Raw genomic sequence first — 21298 nt, 5'->3', positions numbered from 1 at the left:
GGAGACGCAAAAAAAGCACAGCAGGGAACAAAAGTGAGGCGGTTCGATGCATTTTCCTTCATTTTTGGTTTTCTTTTTTTTTGTTGTGTTTTGCAGCTCTATTTTCCGGCTTGTAATAAAATGGCAAACGTATGCCGGGGCAATCAATAAACCCCTCTCATTCGCCCGCCCCAAAAAGCATGCTGTGGGTTTTTTAAGAGCTCAACGCAAAAAACCACAACGTTGCAAGGACATGCTGCAAAGGGAGTGGAGAGCGGAGCGGAGCGGAGTGGAGAAGGCTTGTTGGGCGACCGACCAACAAGCGACTTAATACTGGCCAACTTGATGAAGATACAAGACAGATGGATAACGGCAGGTGAGCCGGGCATACAAATAAGACAATTTTTCCTCCATTCTCCTTTCTCCATTCTCCATTCGCCTTTCTGCGAGAGATTGGGGGCAACTACTGGCAGCAGCAGGACTGCAAAAGGACAAAACTTTTAAACAAGATTCGGCACTCGATACAGACACACAAACATGCACTCGCTCTCACAATGGCCAAACAGACTCGGGGACTCAGCCTCTTTTATGCTTGGCCATAGTCCAATACAAATCGTTACCAATTTTCAGCAGCGAGCGGGGGGCGTGGTCGGTGGCAGGCCATAAGCAATGGTCAACTATATGGACAAACAGGAGGCGCACACCTTTCATTTATTGTTCGTGTCCGCTCTCCACTCTCTCGCTCTGTTCCTTTCGGAGCTGGTGGCGTATACGTAACGTGGGGCATGTTCATATGGAAGCGCGTACACGGGGAGAAATTCGTAGTAAAATATGCTAAAATATTCAATCAGCTAATTAACTAATAACTTAATGATCTATGCTAAATTAGTAATGCCGGAAACATACATTTCTATCTTTTCTGGATAAAGCAAACATCTATGTATCATGAAATACATTTCATGAAAGATGTGATGTATGATAATAACATAATTTTTCTCAGTGTGTGCCTTCCAATTGCAGGTGGCTGTGGTGGTGCAGCGTGGCAGAGTGGTTCAGTTGGTGGTGCATCGGCTTTATGTTGTGTATATGTCTGGCCGAGGTCTTTACGTTGGCTTGATTGGATTTGCCGATGCAAATGAAGAATCCAATTTTTAAAGTTTGTTTTTCGTTATCGTTACGTTTCTTGTTAGTGGTGGCAAGCCTCCGACTCCGGTGTCTCCTTCTGTGTCTTCAGTGTCTTCTGTGCCTTTCCGGGTTTTCCGGTTTCTCATGCAGCTCACGACACACGTGCTTGGACACTCTCCTTCTCTTAACTGCCGGACATTTTTTATGCTCGTCGAGCGACCACGTTTGTTTTATACGTTTCGGGATAACAATTTCTTTTTCGTTTTTTGCTATTTTATGCTCCTTTTCGTCTCGTCTTGCTGGCCACATCAGCGCACAGGACTCTCGGCCTGACACAAAGCGTCAGGAGGAACAGCCAACAATAACCAGGGACAATTCAAACAAACCGACAAGGGAGGCACCAAAAATTTGTTTGCTGCACAAGGCAAAAAAAAAAACAGGAAAAAAAACAGGAATATATAAACACTGGGGAATAGGGAATGAAAATTTGAAAAAGAAAAGTTTTTGCTTTTTGGTTTGGCACGCCATTTGTTTGTGTCCCGATGCCTTGTGCCTTGTGCCTTGCCACAAAATCGAATTTTCACTTTTAAACAATTGACGTTACCACATACGGATACACCTGCATGTGTGCCACTGGCTTCGTTTTCCTTTTTTTGTTTTGCTTTTTTCTTTTTTGTGTATTGTGATCAACTTTTTGCGTTCGTTTATTTTACTTTTCTCATTTCATGCCTTTCAATTTGTTGTTTACTCTTTGTTTTTGCCATGGTCAGCTTAATTCAGCTCTGCCAAGTGCCTCTCATCGCTGCCATTGGCTTTTGTGTGCAGTTTATTTGGCAAATAAATTTACCAACTATTTTGCTAAACCGGCGAGGCGGCAGGCGGGGAAATTCACGGATTGCTGTTTCTGTTTTGGAGGGGGCGTATAAAAAACCGAGCTCGTCGCTCTGCAAATCGAGAGCGAAAAGCGGTATTTTAATTATCGGCGTTGGACAAATTGTGTTTGCATTAAAAACACAACACGATACGTGTCAAATCGAGTTGGATGCCGTGTTATAAGCACATCCGATCATCTGTAATAATCAATTAAGCCGCAGGCGTAGCCCAAATGCGAATGTTAGTCGAATTTAACGAAAACATGACAGTTGCAATTTGTTTATTCGCAATTATTAGAATTAACAATGCATCGATGATTGATGCGAAATTAGCGCTGTGCAAACATTAACGGCACGCAGTCATGGCAACGCGATATTCGAGTGCGAGTACGCTAAACAGCAATTAGGGCGAATGAAATTTGATAGCTCGATAGTTGGCAGTCGAGCTTATTAAATAATTAAGCACCGATTGCCGGCAATTTATCACAAACGAGTTGTACACCCAACACACCAAAAAGAGGGAGAAAAAAAAGGCAACCAAACCATCATCCCAGCGTATAAATCTCTGGAAATACGATCCCCTGACAGGCAGCTACAATTACATCCGACAATCGCCCGAGTATCGATAAATTAATCAAAATCCAGGAGGAGTGTTTTGCTCCAGCTACCAGCTGCCATTAAATCGCCCGATGCTATTTTAAGAAGCATTGCGAACTTCTTTCCTGAGCAGCACGGTCTGCTATTAATGTTTTACTGGCCAATGGCATGGTCAGCGGCACTGAAAATTAGCCCAAAACGCATATGCCATAAATCCTGAACCGGGCTGAGAGCCAGACAACCGCTCAAACTATGAAACGAAACTTTATTGACCCACAAATAACGTGCAGATAATTACAAAAACAAAGGCAACTGCCCCCAGGAAAACAAATGTGTCCGTTGTGGGGGATGGAAAAAATAGGGAAAATGTACAGGAAATACCGTTCATAAGAACTCGACTAAGATATATCCAATACTTCACTTGAAGGAACCTGAGAGTTTAAGTTAATGTGTCTCATTAAGTATTTTACTATTTCTTTTAAGGAATATAGGTTTGTATAGTATAAACCCTATTTTTGTGTGCTTAGCTACTAACATCTTTGCAATCAGCATGTGCAAAGGATCCTAGGATTCCAGGAGTGCAGAGTGACTTGAACTGATAGCCAGAGAGACCAACGCACCCTTTGTAACCCAGAGTACAGGGTGTTGGAAAAAAGCAAAATACCATGGCAAAGTGGAAAAACTACTTACAAGTATGTTAACATGCGCAATTGTTGCCGTTGTCCAGCTCCAGACCTCCGGGCAAACTCGAGCCAAGAAGAAGGAGGAAGAGGAACAGCAGCAGAAGCAGCAGCAGAAGCAGCAACAATGCCACGGAAATCTTTTCTTTTCCGGCCACAGTTTTCCCCGCACCACCACCACAGTGGCCCCACTGTGGGTTTTGCCCAAAGATGCTCGAGTTTATTTGTTGTGGTCATGGCAGAAAGTAATCCAAAAGATAAAATACAATAAAATAAAGGGCCAAGGCGGTGAGTTATGTCCGAACTTGTTGTTGGCCTGCATTGAGCAGTGGGCAGGTCGGATAGACAATACAGTACAATACCTTAAAGCAACCCATGTGTTGTCGTCCTGCGAGCGAGTGTGCATAATTTATATGGCGAGCTTCACATGTTTTTGGCTAAATTATTTCCCTGCCCCCAAAAGCACGTGCTGCTCCACAAACCCCACGGCCCCCACGGCCTTCGGGTCAACCGTTTGGGCCATAAATTTAGACGCCTGCCCTGCGACACGCTCTATGACATTATTGAACTTGAAAGGGATGCGGCTGGGCAGCAAAACAATAAGCGAAAAGTGGAAAGCGGAAAGCGGTAAGCGGAAGACTAGGTGCAGGATCAGGGGCCAAGACACACAAAAGCCACTGAATTGACCTTGTAAACTCCGGCTAACTGAAAAATGGTGTGCATGTCTGCCACTTAGGGGTAGACTACAACTTACCGTGGAGAGCACGACTTTAAAGAAAAGATGTCAGTTATTCAGCCTTGGTATAAAGATATTAAAACATTTTAGGCAGAATATTTATTCGGAATATGAATCATGGGAATTTCTCTAGAAGCAACAGCATTATCGCTGTTTATCAGAACTTACGAATTAACAAGAACTGCGGCATAAGCATATCGCTCGAAAATATTATCCAATATAAGTTGCTTGCTTTCAGTAATGATAAGTGGCATGTGTTGTACTACGGAGCAAAGCTTGCAAGTAGTTCAGTAGCTTGCGAGGCGTTTTCGGGGAATAATGAACTTCGCAGTATGTTTTGCCTTTTTATGCTGGATGCTGGCTAATCAGGGATCGGCACAGCTGCTCGACGTGAACTGTGCCGCAGTTCCTGCTCACTCTGGGGATTTGAGTTTTAATAGTCCGTGGATGGCACTAGTTGTATTGCCCAATAAAACCTGCAGTGGCGCCCTGATTCACAAACGTTTGTATACAAATGTTGCTGCAACCTAATATTTGAAAATAATGTTGAACTCCATTTTAGAATATGTCATAACATCAGCAAGCTGCATATTCAAACAAGGAAAAGCGTGAGTTCTTTTTAATTGTTTAATTTATCATTCAAATATTTTCATTCTATAGCATCGTCCGCTTGGGGCAGTTATATAGCGACAAAGAGCATTGTATTAGTGACGAGTACCGCATTGAAGAATACCAGGTGCAAAGTTCCTATATTCATAGTTTCTACAATGAAAGTAATATCGAGCATGACATAGCTTTGCTGGAACTACAGAACGAAGTGCTCTATAAGGCCAACATTCGTTCAATTTGCATTTGGTTAAACAACACTGTTGTCGCCGCACAACAGTATAAAAGTTTTGATACATCACGCTGGGTTATAGACGAGAAGAGTACGCAGCCTCGGGTCTCGACAAGAAAAATAAGACACTTTACCCGATCCCGCTGCCAAAGCGCCTTAAAAGTGAATCTACGGAGCTCGCATATCTGTGCCGGCTATGAAAAAATCATTAAGTGCCCGGGAACCGGAAGTCCCTTGTATAATACGATAGGCTATTACAAAGGACGGTATGCTCTGTTCGGTATTCAGAGTTTCGGAGATTTGAGAACGTGTTTATACACCGATGTCACAAGCTACATTGACTGGATTCTGGGAATCATACTTAAAGTGGATGTGATAGTGCCGATTTCGAAAAATTCCCACGCACAAGTTTCTTGAATAAACCCAAACCATGAAGACGTATTTTCCAAAATTGAATTACGTACCAAAAATTTTTTGTGCTCATTTATGGTAGAGAGTTTTGTAATCTGTATGAATAGCGCAAGCAATCCACATTTGGCGAACAGTATGTACAACTTTACTGATAAGCTTTGAACTTCTCGCTGTGAGTTGAAGCATAAATCACATTTTGCGATTGCTTCAGTGTTCGCGAGTCAGTTCGTTTAAAAAGATGACTGCGGCATTGTGGTGTTTTTTGTTCACTTTGTTGCTGGCACATCGAGGATCGGCTCATTTCTTAGACTCACACTGCTCGAGCCGCAACGAGAATAAGTCACCTTCATGGGACACACCTTGGATGGCATTTATTGCATCGCCCACAAGGAATTGCAGCGGAGTGCTTATTTATAATCGTTTGTACAATGCTGGAAATTTGAAAAGATAAACCATAGTAAGGGTGTCCTCTGTTTCAGAACATGTCATAACAACTGCTAGTTGTGTTTTGGATCCACGCGATAGGTGAGCCAAGTTAATCCCTTAAATGTGGCCATATTCATTGAAGCCCAAATACCTTCTGCAGCACCGTTTGGCTGGGAAATTTTGACAATTTACGGGAACACCAACAGAGAGGTGTAAAGTACTCCATCCAAACCGTCTATACTCACAAACTGTATAACAAACAGACCTTCGAGTATGATATAGCTATACTCGTGTTGGATGTTCCTGTGACTTATCAACGAAGCATACTGCCGATATGCATTTCGTTGGATAAAAAAAATAAGTTCGAAAACTTGAAAGCCAACCGATGGGGCATATTCGAACAAAGAATTTTCCTAAGAAAAAACAGCGTTGAAATTCTGAAAATAAGAAGGTGCCGCCAGTCATTCGGAAAAACTCTCCAAAAATCGCAGATATGCGCTGGCTTTCAAAACAGCAGAAACTGCACGGAGCCAGGAAGTCCTTTGGTACAGGAGGTGACGGTTTCGAATAAAATTTGGAACACACTTGTCGGAATTCAGAGCGATGGCACTTTGCAGACATGTATATACAATAAAATCTCGAACTATATTGACTGGATTGTGGGAGTCGTGCTGAGTGTAGATATTATACTCCCCAATTCTAGCGATTTGGGAAACCTGTAAAAAAATTACAATTTTGAATGTATCATAGATATACCTACAACCTTAATATAAGTTCTATGTCTGAAATTATATTGCGTATTCTTAAGCATCACCTTGGCACATTTTACGAGACAAGCGAGCACACACTTTTGGGCCAGCAGCCCATCTCATTGGCTTTAAGGCCAAAAGTGCTGCTGCTGCCTTGTTGCTATTTATGTTGCTGCGGTTGCAATTGCTCTGGGACCATTTAGCATTTTTCAAGTAACCACATGGGGCTAAGACCGACAGCGGATGGGGCACGAACCTTAATAGCTACAAAGAGGTGGGTCGCTGCTGAAGTATTACAAAACTCTAAACAGGCGCAAAAGTTTCGCCAAAGAAAATGCTCTTAATTTGATTTCTTCTACGCCCCTGGAGTGCAGTATTGCGGCCAGGCGTCTAAATGTGCGTGTATTTTATAAATATATATATCCCTACATATATAGAAAGGTATATAAAGCAACGGGCTCTGCCCGTCTTAGGGCAGACAAGGTCTCATAAAAAGGCTTGGGCACAAAAGTTTTTAATAAAGTTTTTACACCCTAGCTACGAGCATAAAGGCGGCCAGTAAACCGGAGCTTGGGTAAAATGGAAATAATTGAGGCAATTTGTTACGAAGGAAATAAAGGTAAGGGCGCCGGTCTAGGCAATGCAGGCTTTCCTTTTACCCCATCTCTATGCCTTTGCTAGATTTAAGCCTTGAAATAACCAAATAATCGCTCTGATCCTGCCCGCAATGATGTCAACTTACTACGTGGAACTTCTTGAGCCAGCAACGCAGGCGAGGCTTGAAGTTTCGAGGTCGCAGAAGTTCGCGCACAGAGCAATATGCACCGTTTCCCAATGCAGTTTGAATTTCATTTCAAAACAATTTGTAACAGTCGCTCGCATATCTTTTATATAGACACACTCGCACGCAGGCTCGCGGCAATCGAAGTTTGGTTTGGCAGCTAAGCAAATTTGCTGCAAAGTCTGCCATTGCCACTGCCGAGTCAGCAGTGCAAGGATGCGCCTCCTGAATTCTGCATTCTGCATCCCATTCGAGCAGATCCGCTTACGATGCACTGCAGAAAAAAGCCAGAGCTTTCGACATGTATTGCATCCCATATGTTAAGCTGTTATCAATAGTATAACAAGCTATAGCAGCAAAAATAACAGCAAGTGGTTGACCATGAGAACTGCATTCAGTTGTATAGATACACTTTGAACTCTTTTGAGTTATGTTAGTGTAGGCTTTTTGTGTTTCTAAATTTGGGGGATTTTCTTTGAGTGTGCGATGCGTGTGCATGTCAATAGTTTTGCGCGTTCGCTGATGCTCCTCGCTGCCTTTTTCTTTTTGATGAATTGACAGGCAATGCTATTTGTCAGCAGTCAATGTGTTTGTTACATTTTATTGCCAGCTGGTTGCTGCTGATGTAGCTGATGTTGCTGCTACTGTTGCTGCTGCTGTTGCTGCTATTGCTGGTGTTGCTGCTGTTGCTGATGTTGCTGGTGTTGCTGCTGTTGCTGCTGCTGCATTGTTAATGTCAGGCGTTGGGGCATACGCTAAACATGGGGAGCAAGTTATTTGTCTGCATTTTATATGCAATTTCTCTATGCATCTCGCCGTTCGACAGACGGCCTGACAGGACAAAAGGACGATAAGGATGAAAAGGACGACCAGGAGTGCTGGCAGCGGCAGCACCAGCAAATTGTGTTGTATTGTACTCGCATGCATCCGACAGTCGACAGCTGAGAGGCGATGGCGATGGCTATAGCTACAGCAATAGCTTATTCGATTTGCATGGTCGCTGTTTGAAATAGATTACGCATCCGGCGTGCCAATTGCCCCTTGAACTTTGAGCAGCAGGTCACTGCTCAAAGGGTACATCACCGCCTTTCGCCTTTCATTGATTGAATGCAAATCAAAGCTTTATTAATATTTCTCAATTTCTGTAGCCGTGGCAAGTCGGTTGCCCCATGCAACGATTTTAATAAAATTCATTGCGAGCGAGAACATCAGGTTGGGTGGAATTCAATTAGGTAAGACCCCTGCAGAATCCGCTTCCTTGATAGAAGCCTATCTTAATTTCATCTGAAGAATTTCCACCTCTTCCGCCGGACACTGATTTCTATTCATCACAAAGCATGGAAATTTATATCATTTGACACGACTCAACTAACGCCAGTCCTTGATCCTTTCATTTCCTTCTTCACGTGAAAAGTTTCCAATTCTTTAAATAAAACTGCACAGAAGAAAGTAATTTCTGAAAAGGCGCCTTTAACAGGTTAAAGGTCACTGGGCGTAGTAAATTCAACATGCAATCCTAATGCATCTGCTGACGTCATGCAGACCGCCCTCAAAAATAGCTGAGAAATCAGCGACTGTCTGGTTTCGCATATGGTTTCCGGTTAAAATGCTTCTTTTTTTTGCATTACTGTTGCGTTTTATAAATAAGTGCATGTCAACATAAATTAAAATACTCCCGGTTGATTAATAATGCACAAGGAAAATGTCACAAAGAAATATGATTGTGCTACGGCTCCCTCGGTGAATTCCCTCTACTCGTTCAGCAGCTCACTCAGAAAGGACCTGAACCAATCAGCATCAAGGCAAATGTAACCATGTCCCTAAAAAAAGGTAAAGCAGAAGCTTTAATACTCTACTTACTAGCACTTTGTATCTTAAAATATGAAAAAATTAATTGTTTCCAAATATTATATAAGAAAGTAAAAAATAAGTTACATACACCATAAGTTAATCACCATACAAGATGGCACATTCTTAGAACAAATTATGATTTAATTATATGCTTGCTATTAATATATTTTATATAATTTACCTTTTAGAATTATGTTTATATTAAATGCAAAGCAATATTTTCTTACTATTAATATATTTTTTATAATTTTACCCTTTAGAAATATGTTTATATTATATGCAAAGCAATAATTTCCTACTATTAATATATTTTTTATAATATTACCCTTAAATACAGCCTAGTTCCAACTGAAATTCTGTTATACCTCCATTTTGTAAGTGTATGGAAATATTTTATGGCGGCACAAAAATAAAGTCATTAAAATTGTAAATATGTATACAAGTGGAAGCCAAAGAGGAGTTCGCGGGGAGAAGCGGGAAGGGAAAGGAAAAGGGGCAGCCATCCTGTGTGCGTGCAAGAAATGGAAATGCGGTTAATTTCCGTAAAGTATGCAATAATTTCTGGCACTGAGCATAAGCAAGTGCACCCAGTGCAGTGTGTGTGTGTACATGTGCATATGTATACGTGCGAGTGCAACAACACAAAAGGCAAAGAGTAAAATAACTGCCACGCCCCCCACCCCGCCCCCTGCAAGTAAATCTCTTTGGCAGTCTGCGAAGACGGAACTAACGAACAAACGGACATTCATCAATATAAATCAACCGGCGGCCACAGAGCAGGCCCACTTACAAGGATTTACAGGGTATGGTCCGTCTGCCTCGAGATAATAGTGTCCTGTGAAATCAGATTAAAAAAAATTCGTTTTTGGATTATAAAAGTTACAACCGATTTTAAGCTATATTCTTTAAATATAATAAACATTTTTTATAAAACTTTAGTGCTATATTTTGGACGATATCGAAACTTTTCATTCGTTGCCAATGCAAAAGGATGCGGCCGCCCCAATGGAATAAATAAAAACATTTTTTGTGTGTAAAACTGGTTGGCAAGCGGGGTCATCGAAGGAATTGAAGGGTGGATGGTGGTGGGGGGCAAGGCGGCTGTAAAAATGTTGGGCAAAGAAATATTTTCACAATTTTATTTATTTTTACTTATTCGGCAAATGGCAAGCGGACGGCTTCGGCCAGTCCATGGATTTGGGAGCTCGGTCCTTGGTCCTGAATGTCCTTGCAGCTGCTGCTGTTGCCACAGTAGCATTTTCGTTTCATTATGTTCCGCGTGCCTAAAGGATTGCCATATATATTTGAATTTTATTTTTATTTTCCTTTTTTTCGCCACTGACTGAATCGTTTGCATGTTGCAAGGGAACGGCGCTGCAAATGCCTTCCACTTCCCCCTTTTGCTTGCACATCGGCATGCTTTACAATACACAGAATCGTTGAGGCCACGCATTTTGACTTCGGTATTTGCGGCTTTTTATGTAATTCATGGTCATTCCCCATATGCATGTGCCGGCAAATTTACTGCCTGCCCAAAAAAAAAAGGCGACAACTTATGTATATGCACGGATTTGAACAGAGACAAGCCTTCCCGAAAATTACGTAATTTATGAGATTTTTCCTGCAGTGAGAACTGAGATGATGAAAATCGAGCAAACATCTGTGTAAAAATAACGTCGAAAAACTATTTAACCTGCAGCTATACATTTTAATATAGTTTAAATATGATTATTTATGTCTCCCCAAAAGTAGCTACTCATTTCAAAGTACTATTATTAAACATTTAAAAGCCATAAACTTGACAAGAATTTTGAGAGTGTAAAATGAGTTAATATATTAAAGTGCCAATATTTCGAATATTATTAATTGTATAACACCGAATAAGGCCACTCCTTCTTTCTCAGTGTGTTTGAATGGCATGGCATTTTATTTGTCATTTCCGGTTTGTGCCGGAAGTTGAAATTATTGAAATCAAACGGAAATGCATCGAAGCAAATGCGTAAAAAACGGGAGCCAAAAAATTTGATTAACCCATTTTAAGTTATGGAAAATATTTGAATTGTAGCATAGAACTTATTAAAAGTGTTATAACGCTGCATTTATAATTTAATAATAAATGCTTATTTATTTATATAAATTAAATTAAAATTTTAACAGAATAAATATCTAAAATAAAATAATATTATACACGTCTGTACTTCAGTAGGTTAAGTCCCAACTACGATTGAACAACGATCCATCTGTCTGTATATAAGTGCATACATACATATATTTTGTGCGCAGCCCATAAATAAATATATAAATTTAAATAAATGCAGCCGCAATACCCGCACACTCCCAGTTTGTTTGTCAATAAATCAGAATACTTATCAACGTCAAAAGGCCGCAAAGAATGCGAGCAAACAAGAAGAACTAAATGTGGGAGTGTTTCGGGAGGAGCTGCGCTTTATTAGGCGCCATTAAAGTTATTTATGAATGTGAATGAAACAAACTACACACAAACATAGAAAATGTGGCACAAAATATTAATAAAAATATAACATTTTATTCAGCTAAAAAGTTAAATACCTTTTTAAGCATTTGTTCGCAGTGCAGGCAGCCTAAAATCTTCGACAACTGAAACATGAAACCTGCGGCTCTATCTCGGCTCCAGCAGGCATTGTGGGCGCCAATTTATGGGCAATCTGTGCTTATTTTCCCATTTCCCATTTCCCAGCCCAACATTGTTTCGGGCCTAGTCCCGAACTAAGTCCGCTAATTGCGCCGCCTTAGCCGGGCCATCTCGACAGGGATCCGGGGGCAGCCGCCGTCCATAATTATGCGAAATGTGCGCCATTTCTTCGGACTGTTGCCTGTTATTGTTTGCATTATTAGCTGACAATTTCGGTGGCACTGTGATGCCGAGTGGCGGGTCTGTGATTAGGCCGGCTCTTTGGGCTCTGGAAATTGTGGGATTAGCAGGCGCTTTGTCTGCGGCTAGAATCTTGGGCCATCATTCTGGGGGCCTTGGGAGCATGTCGCTCGATAAGCGCTCCAGGGCCACTCGAGTCCAAGAAGTTGATGTTTTTCTTGCATAATTACGACCATAAGCCAACGGCTTGTTATTACAGGCCAGAGAAGTTGCCGGATTCCTTGGAAACGCCCGAGTCCAAATCGATTGAATCAATGTTGCTCTTAAAATTTGGTAAATTTAGACATTTATTGTATCTGAACTTCTGGGAAGAAATTTGATTTAATTTCTTTAGGTATATAACCGGAATTATTAGACAGCAATTAATGCTGAAAAGCATAAACAATATAAAATATGAGTTATACACCTGAAATTCGTAGAAATGAAATATTGTAGTATTGAAGAAAGTTATCTAATTAAGAAAATATTAAAACGTCTTTTATTGATTGTTTGAATGGCAGAATGTTTCTTATTCCGAGCACATATTGTATCGTTTGCCCCGCGCCTGTCGCATTGAAAATAGAGCAAATATTTTAGAATTCACCTGAATCGCATGCAAAAGCCTTTGTCAACATCAATGCTCCGCTGTGGCCACGGTCTTTGTTGTAGTTTTTTGTGAATGCGCAATTGTTCAGTGTCGTCATGGCTGTGGCATGCACAAAGCGCCGATTGCACCGCCCACCCAAGCCCCACCCACCCACTAAAGCTTTCAGGATGTGGCATCCAACTACCATCTACCATCTACCATTTACCAACTACCATACCGACCAAACGCTTTTTCGGCGCTGACATGTCCAGGCACTGGGCAAAAACAAACCCATATATGTATATTCAATAGGCCGTTCGCTGCCAGAGTGTTTTCCAGCGTTTTTCTGTAATTCGTTGTAGGTTTTTTCCAAGTTGGCTTTCGGCCGGGCCGAAAAAAAGCCGAAAAAGCCTGCCTACATAAAGGCGCTAGCATATTAAAGGCTTAAACCCACTCAACGGCAGATGCCATATTGTTGAAATATATGCAGATACGTCGCGCATACGTCATGTGGAGATGGAATCCGGTTTGCCAAATGCATTCCATTCGAGTATCGTTCTGCGATTTTTCGTTGCGGGCGGTTAAGCATTCGAATCCAGCAGATTTAAGTGTTGTAAGCATATATTTCAATTCAAAGCTCAAAGGGATTTTCACAGTATCTGCACAAGAAAAACACCACACACTGTAGTGTGATCATAGAGCTCGGTTTTCCAAATATCGATCATAGTGTGCCAGGATTCTTTCGCAATGCTGTCGTCGTGCTGTTAGCTCTCATTCAGTTTCTACTTTCGCTCCGAATAACTTCCAAATTGAACAGTAAAAATTTGTAAAAAATAAAAAGTATACTATTTTTCTATAAATTTTATTTTGGAAAACTTGAGTCGAAAAAACATGTGCTCTCCGTGCGGTCCATGCAGTCCCTGTGATCCGTGCTGCGGTCCCTTCGAGTGCTCACCCAAGTGCTACAATGCCGCGCAACTGGAAGCCTTGCCACAATGTGCTCCCCGTATCCCGCCACCCTTTCCCAAATGCATCACCGTGCAGCAACCACCACGCATGATCTGCAAGAAACGAGTGGTATTCACGGAGAAGATTGTGCCGGAGCCAATGGTGGTGAACCGATGCAGGCAGATCACCATTCCAAAGGTTGTTGATGCCACAAGGGTGATCAAGGTGCCCAAGCTGATTTGGGTGTCGCAGATGGTGCGAGAACCCAGAGTCATATACTACCCCTCGATGATCCCCGATCCCTATGTGGTGTGCTATCCCAAGCGCGTCTGCGAACCACGCGAGGTGTGCCAGTCGATCTTGTGCCAACCGAAGCCACAGACCATCGACATCCCTCCTCCGAGGGAGTACTGCTGCTACCCGAATGGACCCATCAACTACAAGCCCAGTGCAGCCTGCCCACCCTGCCCCATTGGACCATGTGCCCCTGGCGGAGCCTGCTGCCCGCTGCCCTGCTTTTCCACGAACCAGTATCCCGTTGCCGAGGGCAGGTGCGGACCCTGTGGGCCATGCGGTCCAGGATGTGGACCCTGCGGTCCGCGATGTGGTCCCTGCGGACCCGGCCCGTGCGGACCCTGTGGCCCGAGATGCGGTCCGGGTGGACCGTGCGCCGTGCCCAATTGCGGGCCCTGCGGCCTCACGATGCCGTCGGGTCCGTTTGTCCCGTCTGCATGTGGACCCTGCGCTCCCTGCGGGCCATGCGGACCGCTCGGCAACAGTCCTTGTGGTCCTTGCGGACCCTGCGGTCCCTGTTCGCCCCCGTGTCCGTACGAGTCACCCGAGTGCGGCCCGTGCTACCCGTGCGCCCCAACTCCCTGGAACACTCATTGCGGTCCAGTTGGTCCTTGCGGTCCTCAGGTGCCCTGTGGACCCTGCGGCCCCTGTTAACCCCATCGTTGTGCTGCCTGGAATGTTGTCGGAAAACGGTGCCCAGTGGACCCACTTGTCTATCACCGAACCAGATTACCATAGTGTTTTCGCCGTCCTGCTACCGATCACTACCAAAAAGTTTATAGTTCCCTATACTTTGTCAACGCATGGACGACTCATTGGCTGTAAATAAAATTGGATTTATGCGAATGTCACGTTTTTCCCTTTCGTTTGACAGGAAAATCAATGATTACATTCAGGTTCTAACTATTTGCTTTATCTATGCCAAATAGTAGGCCTTGCCTTTGCTTGTCAATCTACTTGTGGCCGTTGGTTGGGCTTAGCTTCCATTTCGAAACCGGTTTCGCTTCGATACACTTCTAAATTTCCCTGATCAAATTTTATAAGTAAAAAAAATTCACAAAATTTTGTACTCTTTTACTCCCTTTGGTTAATTCAAGTCGAAAGTTGAACATGTGCTCTCCGTGCGGTCCCTGCAGTCCCTGTGATCCTTGCTGCGGTCCCTTCGAATGCTCCCCCAAGTGCTACAATGCCGCGCAACTGGAGGCCTTGCCACAATGTGCTCCCCGTATTCCGCCACCCTTTCCCAAATGCATCACCGTGCAGCAACCACCACGCATGATCTGCAAGAAACGAGTGGTATTCACGGAGAAGATTGTGCCGGAACCAATGGTGGTGAACCGATGCAGGCAGATCACAATACCCAAGGTTGTTGATGCCACGCGGGTGATCAAGGTGCCCAAGCTGATTTGGGTGTCGCAGATGGTGCGAGAGCCCAGAGTAATATACTACCCCTCGATGATCCCCGATCCCTATGTGGTGTGCTATCCCAAGCGCGTCTGCGAACCACGCGAGGTGTGCCAATCGATCCTGTGCCAGCCGAAGCCACAGACCATCGACATTCCTCCTCCGAGGGAGTACTGCTGCTACCCGAATGGACCCATCAACTACAAGCCCAGTGCAGCCTGCCCACCCTGCCCCATTGGACCATGTGCCCCTGGCGGAGCCTGCTGCCCGCTGCCCTGCTTTTCCACGAACCAATACCCAGTGGCCGAGGGCAGGTGCGGACCATGTGGACCTTGTGGACCCGGATGCGGACCTTGCGGACCTTGCGGACCCTGCGGACCCTGCGGACCTTGGGGACCAGGATGCGGTCCTTGCGGACCCTGTGGACCCTTCGGACCAGGCTGTGGTCCCTGCGGACCGTGTGGACCCTGTGGACCTGGCTCTTGCGGTTTCGGCCCTTGTGGACCTTGCTGATCTGGAAAAAAGCTGGAAAAATGTACTTGACGTCTGCCAAAAGCATTTTGTGACAACTCCATGTTATGGAAGTCCACATCCGCACCCAATTATATGCCAGTCCAAATCGACTTTGCAAGTTTCGTAAATTAAAGAAGTGCATTGATACAACATTTAGACTTTTTTCCTGGGCAATTTTTTTACATATCTCCGCTTGGTTGCATTAATATTCAACGAATTTTTTCCAAAGGCCTGCTTGGATTTAAATTTTGCTTTCTAATTTGACCATATGTAACCCTCAAAATATTCATACTTGTTAGTTCGCCAGGACATCCCTGAGTCACCTGTCAGATAGAGAACTTACTAGTTGACATATCCAAATTTTCCTTGCTCGTAAATCATGTCGAAATATGTGGCTAAAGTGGGGCCAGCGGTTTTCTCCAAGCTGGGGAAGTGGGCCTACAACATGTCTGGATTCAACCAATACGGCCTGTATCGCGATGACTGTCTCTACGAGAATGAGGATGTGGCAGAGGCAGTGCGTCGTCTGCCCCGCAAACTGTACGATGAGCGCAACTACCGCATTCTGCGGGCACTGCACCTTTCCATGACCAAGACGATCCTGCCCAAGGAGCAGTGGACCAAGTACGAGGAGGACATCAAGTACCTGGAGCCCTATCTCAGCGAGGTGCAGAAGGAGCGCGAGGAGCGTGAGCAGTGGAACAAAACCCATTGATCTGCGGAGTTTGAACGTTACAATGAATTCCATAAATAAATAAATAAAAGGGAATTTTAATAATCCAACTTTAATTATCTGGTTTGGCATTACAAATTGCTTAAATATCATAACATCTAATATCACTTTATCGCCAGCTTATTTAAAGCGTGTCTCCGAAAATCGTTAGCCGATTTAAAATCCTGTGCGATCCGCAGCAATGTCAGCGCAAATAATTTTCGCATTAAGTGCATTCGCATAAATACAATATATGAAATTCATTAACAGCGAGTACAATACAAATTAGTGCTGCTGGGTGGGGCTGCAGTCTCCCATCATGAACATGTGTATGCCGCCCCCCGATTTAAAATGAGCGAGGGGAGGGGGAGGGGTGATGGGCGTGGCAGCGTCAGCGGCAAACAAAATGCGTGTGCATGGCCCGCACATCCTGTCAATCCTCGTATACTTATGCGCATCCTGTTTAAAATGCAGCAAACAGCAACAATGCAGTTGCAGTTTCAGTTGCGATTGCCGCTGCCGTTGCAGATGCAGATACTTTCGCAGCCGCATATATCTGCATCTCTGCCGCTGTCTGATTGTTCTGGCGCTGCCGTTCGACCGGAAGAAATTATTGTTATTCGAATTGATCTGCCATAGTTTCGATTTCGATAGGCAGTGCTCCTGCCACAGGAGCGATATCGCTGCGTCTGCGGCCAGTAACTGCCAGAGTTCTGATAACGTCAACGCAGGAGAATGCAGCAAACGTAAGGGGTACCCTGTAATGTTCAGCACTGAAGGTATATAGGTTTTTAAAAGAACCCAAAGAGTTAGTTTTCAAATAATTATTCAAATAGTTGCTAAACAAATCTCTTCCCCTTCCATGTTTATGCAAAATTGCTATCTTATAATTCCCATTAAGGTGCTGAGTATTTCTTCGTCTAATCTTCACTGAGCAGCCCTGTTCCGCGTTTTTTTTCAAGCCGCCATCGTTGGCGTTATTTATTTGCGCTCACATATGCATAAATAACGGGCGGTGGACGTCACCACCCACCCACTCGACCACCCAGCCAACACAGCAACGCCCAACTGGCGCTTGTACAATAAATTGCAAAAATATTATTTTATCAACAATAATTAATTAAATGCACTTAATTGCGTGCCGCAGTTGCTGTTGCTGTTGCTGTTGCAGTTGCTGTGGCTGTGTTGTTGCTCGGCTTTCATTTTTATTTATTTTTGTTGCCTCATTTTTGTGCACATTTTCTGCTGTCCCCCGTTCGACCTTGTTTTTATGCAGCTGCTACTGATGTGGCATGGTGGGTGGTGAGTGGTGGGTGGTGGCTGCGACATGGTCATCTGCATGCATATGCTTGAGCAGCGTTGTAAGTAGCCATGTAAGTGGACAAGTGGCCAACCGTCCCCGCATCGCATTCACTGCCTTTCTCCCCGTTTGGCCAAAACTCTTTCTGCGATTTATGCGTATTTTTAAGTGGCATTAAGTGCGCGTTAACATCTTATGAAGCTGGCAGTGGCAACAATAATTTATTGCAGCAGCAGCAGAAGCAGCAACATCTGGATGGCCATTAAACGCCCCGAAACAAATGCTAATTGACGAGTGCCAGAAAGTGTGCTTTAAAATAAAAAAAGAGGCGGTAAGTCGCTGCGAAAAGCTTAATGAGTTGTGCGGCTAATTGGGGAAATGCAATTGCAACGGCAACAGTGGAGCAGAGGAGCAGCAGAACTTGCCGATGCAGCTGCAACCTGCAACATCTCGAGCTGTTACATTTGCATTGTTATTGCGGCAAGTTGGTGGGCTTGCTGCTTTTCTGGCTTTCTCTTGTTAATGAAGTTTGTCGGCCGACATGCGGCTGGGAGAAATATTATGCATACGCCATGTTGGCCAAAAGTTTTACAAATCCCGCTCTGTCCTTCCCTTTCCTTTCCTTTCCTTTCCTTTCCTTCTTTCCCTGCCTTGCCATTGCCATTGCCATTCCCAGCCATGGACACTGCACGTTCCTTGGACACATTTAGTCTCCAGTATGTGTATGGTAATTTACAATCCCCTGCGCTGGCAATGTACACATGCCTGCACGTGTATGGGTAAATTGTTAAATTTATACACAAAAGCAACGCTGCGCTGCAACTGCCAAAGTAATTTGCGATAAGTGCGTCAGATTCTTTGGGGAATTTTCGACCAGCACGACCACAGAAGCAGCATCACCATCACCGCTGAAAATAACAAAAACACAAACAACAACAGCAACTACAACTACAACTATGACAGTAATAATGCAACCACAACAACAAGTGAAGTAAAAAGTGAATATTTATTCGGTTTTGCGAGGGGTCGCCAGCGCTGCGATCGTGCACTAAGATTAAAGCCTTCTCGCTTTGGGGAAAATTAAGTTTAGCTGCCCTCTGATTATGGAACATCTTTCGGGGCGAACGGAGTTTGCTGCTCTGCAATTACCTTTTGGAAGGGGAAACTGAAAGATTGTTTATTTGATTACGAGTATACAGTGGATTTTACAAGCGGATTTAAATAAAATAAGCATATATGCAGCTGTATGCATTGAACATATCATTAAACTTCACTTTAGACATTTTTGAAAAGCACCCAATGAACCGTGAAATTAAAATGGCTTGCCACTTTCCTTAGTAATCATAATTGACTGAATTAAATTTAGGTGCATTGCTTATTATCTTTTTTAAAGGATTATTGCCATTATAATGCTTACAGTTCGGAAACAGATCGTGTTTATTTATGGGCCGGCCCAAAGGACATGGGCAATCAGGAAAGTCCTGGCCAAGCGAAGATGGAAAGCAGCTCGAAATCCAGCGTGCATTTCATTTGCGGCTTGTCCTCCTTGCCACAACTCCGCTTATGTGTGTGTGTGTTGGCCGGAGTATCCGTGAGCACCTCCCTCGGTAAATAAGTCACTGGTGTATGCGTATGTACTTAAATATATGGGTGTGTGTAAAAAAAGGCAATTTGTATTTCAGCGTGTGCTTTTTTTCAGCGCTGCCCCGCAATGCTGTAATAATAAATTGCATAAAAGTATGCAATGAAAATAAAAATGCCAGTGCGTAATTAATGAGTCAAGGTGGTGTCATATGGTGCTTACCCACACACAGGCACACCGCTCACACACACACACACACCACACCACACACACACACACAATGGCGCGAGATGGAGACATGCGACTTTGCTGCGCATTGCGTGTTAAGTCGCGTATTTCATGGCGTTTATTTATTATGCACAAAGTGCCATCAGGAATGGAGCACGAGGATAACTTCCCGCCCATTCGGGGGCCCAACAAAATTATTGACTCAATTTGTAAGCTTGCACAAGGAATCACACACACAGATAGCGATACAGTTGGAGTCGAAGTAATAGTAACAAGGACGCCCCAATAATTTACTTTAGAACGAAACTGCTCCTTAAAAATCAAGCATAAATATGTTATCTTAGTGCATGCTTAAAATTATGAAAGAAATAACTAAATAAATATTTAGAGGTACTTGCCAAGCCATTATGATTTCGCTGGCATCCCAGAATATCTATTTATTCTTCCCCCACTGTACTCACACTCGCACACTCCAGAGACGTACGTGTGTAAGCTCCGCAGGCGCGTTAATTGCTTATGGGGCTCACATTATTCAGCTGTCATTCGGCAAATGGCAAGCAGAACCCCGCCCATTCTCGCCTATTCTCCTGGCCGAGAAGAAGAAATGGCCAAAGTTGCGGCTTTGGCAAACAATTAGGCAGCTAATTTGCAGCGGCTAAAAGGGCTGGGCGCGACCTAATCCTGCCTTTCTGGCCAGGAAGGAAGGACGGACACGGCAGGCAGGGGCGACAGGACGCTTCAGGGACGCTGTCAGTCAGTCAGGCAGGCGGTTTGACTGCAAGCAACGGAGGGTGGTGGTGGAGCGGAGGAGACGAGGAATTCGGTATGAAATTTGGGCCAGCAGCTAAATCACTGCCAAATCCTTTTGACAAATACGCACACAAGGACGCCCAGACACAACTAAGCTGGGAGATGCTGACTGCTGCCTGCTGAGCTGAAAGGAAACGGAAACACGCTAATATGGCAAGTTATTCAAAAGGCATTCCAGATCGAGATAAATGCACTTGCCGCTCCCCGAAGCTGAGATGATGTTGCACAGAAAAAAAGAGGGAGCCACAGGATTACTAAACAGTGATTGACTTTTAGAACTCCAAAGTAAGTAATGTCATAATGCCAAATAAAAGGTTTAAGTATTTGGTAGATGCTTACTATCATCTTAAAGCATGCGTTCCCGTAGCTAGTTACATTAGTTACATTCTCATACCATAGGTCTACACTATTTCGCTCAGTGTGCAACTGCTACGAGAAGAGCTGGCAGCGCAGCGTTGTCAACTGAGTGCTCGGCTGTCAACACACCGAAAACTAAAAAGGTGACAAGGACAAAGCGCTCCCTGGGCTGCTGTGGTTAACTGCTAGGATGCGTGGATGCCAGGATACTGGGATGGCTGGCTGGTAGGATGGTAGGATACTAAAATGCCAGCACATGGCAGCTGTCATGCGTGCAATGGAATGGCTCCGATTTCTGGAGCCTTGGATCCGCGGCTTACGGCTAAGTGGCAAAAGTTGCAGCGCTGCATGCACAGGGAGAAATGCTGTGCCCCTTTACATAAAACATTAACGCGATTACAACTATATGTCAGGTTATTGTGTTTATCTTGTTTTTCAAGCGCCAATGAATATACTACAAGGTAAATGGCTGACACTCGATTGACTTGGGAAATTATCCAATTTTTCCGAGTGACCTGGGCAAGCGCATCAATCAGCCAACGGCATCCGCATCAGAGGAAGCCGTCTCCTGTCAGCCGTAATTTACGCGCATTCACGCTCACTCCGCTCGCAAATGGCAAACAAAAGAC

At 44.0% G+C, this 21298-nt stretch overlaps 5 protein-coding genes across 5 annotated transcripts; all 5 read left to right on the top strand.

The window, feature by feature from the left end:
• Nucleotides 1-4307: 4307 nt before the first annotated feature.
• LOC122618903 (serine protease grass) lies at nt 4308-5244 on the top strand. Its single transcript, XM_043795498.1, has 3 exons — nt 4308-4491; nt 4552-4597; nt 4650-5244. The coding sequence occupies exons 1-3, from the start codon at nt 4308-4310 to the stop codon at nt 5242-5244; spliced, it is 825 nt and encodes a 274-aa protein (XP_043651433.1).
• Nucleotides 5245-5476: 232 nt separating this feature from the next.
• Nucleotides 5477-6386, top strand: LOC122618902 (vitamin K-dependent protein C). Its single transcript, XM_043795497.1, has 3 exons — nt 5477-5657; nt 5718-5763; nt 5825-6386. Exons 1-3 carry the CDS (start codon nt 5477-5479, stop codon nt 6384-6386), a joined length of 789 nt encoding a protein of 262 aa, XP_043651432.1.
• A 6902-nt stretch (nt 6387-13288) lies between these two features.
• LOC122619467 (DBF4-type zinc finger-containing protein 2 homolog) lies at nt 13289-14609 on the top strand. The gene has a single exon (XM_043796436.1). The coding sequence runs from the start codon at nt 13413-13415 to the stop codon at nt 14415-14417; it is 1005 nt and encodes a 334-aa protein (XP_043652371.1). The 5' UTR covers nt 13289-13412; the 3' UTR covers nt 14418-14609.
• Nucleotides 14610-14743: 134 nt separating this feature from the next.
• On the top strand, nt 14744-15832 carry LOC122619468 (DBF4-type zinc finger-containing protein 2 homolog). The gene has a single exon (XM_043796437.1). The coding sequence runs from the start codon at nt 14874-14876 to the stop codon at nt 15678-15680; it is 807 nt and encodes a 268-aa protein (XP_043652372.1). The 5' UTR covers nt 14744-14873; the 3' UTR covers nt 15681-15832.
• A 155-nt stretch (nt 15833-15987) lies between these two features.
• On the top strand, nt 15988-16469 carry LOC122619469 (cytochrome b-c1 complex subunit 7). Its single transcript, XM_043796438.1, has one exon. The coding sequence runs from the start codon at nt 16060-16062 to the stop codon at nt 16393-16395; it is 336 nt and encodes a 111-aa protein (XP_043652373.1). The 5' UTR covers nt 15988-16059; the 3' UTR covers nt 16396-16469.
• The last annotated feature ends 4829 nt before the right edge of the window (nt 16470-21298 follow it).

This window comes from Drosophila teissieri, chromosome 3R, assembly GCF_016746235.2.
Source record: "Drosophila teissieri strain GT53w chromosome 3R, Prin_Dtei_1.1, whole genome shotgun sequence".
Lineage (NCBI taxonomy): Eukaryota > Metazoa > Arthropoda > Insecta > Diptera > Drosophilidae > Drosophila > Drosophila teissieri.
Note: the sequence above shows the minus strand (reverse complement) of the source record. Positions and strands in the feature narration are given on the sequence as shown.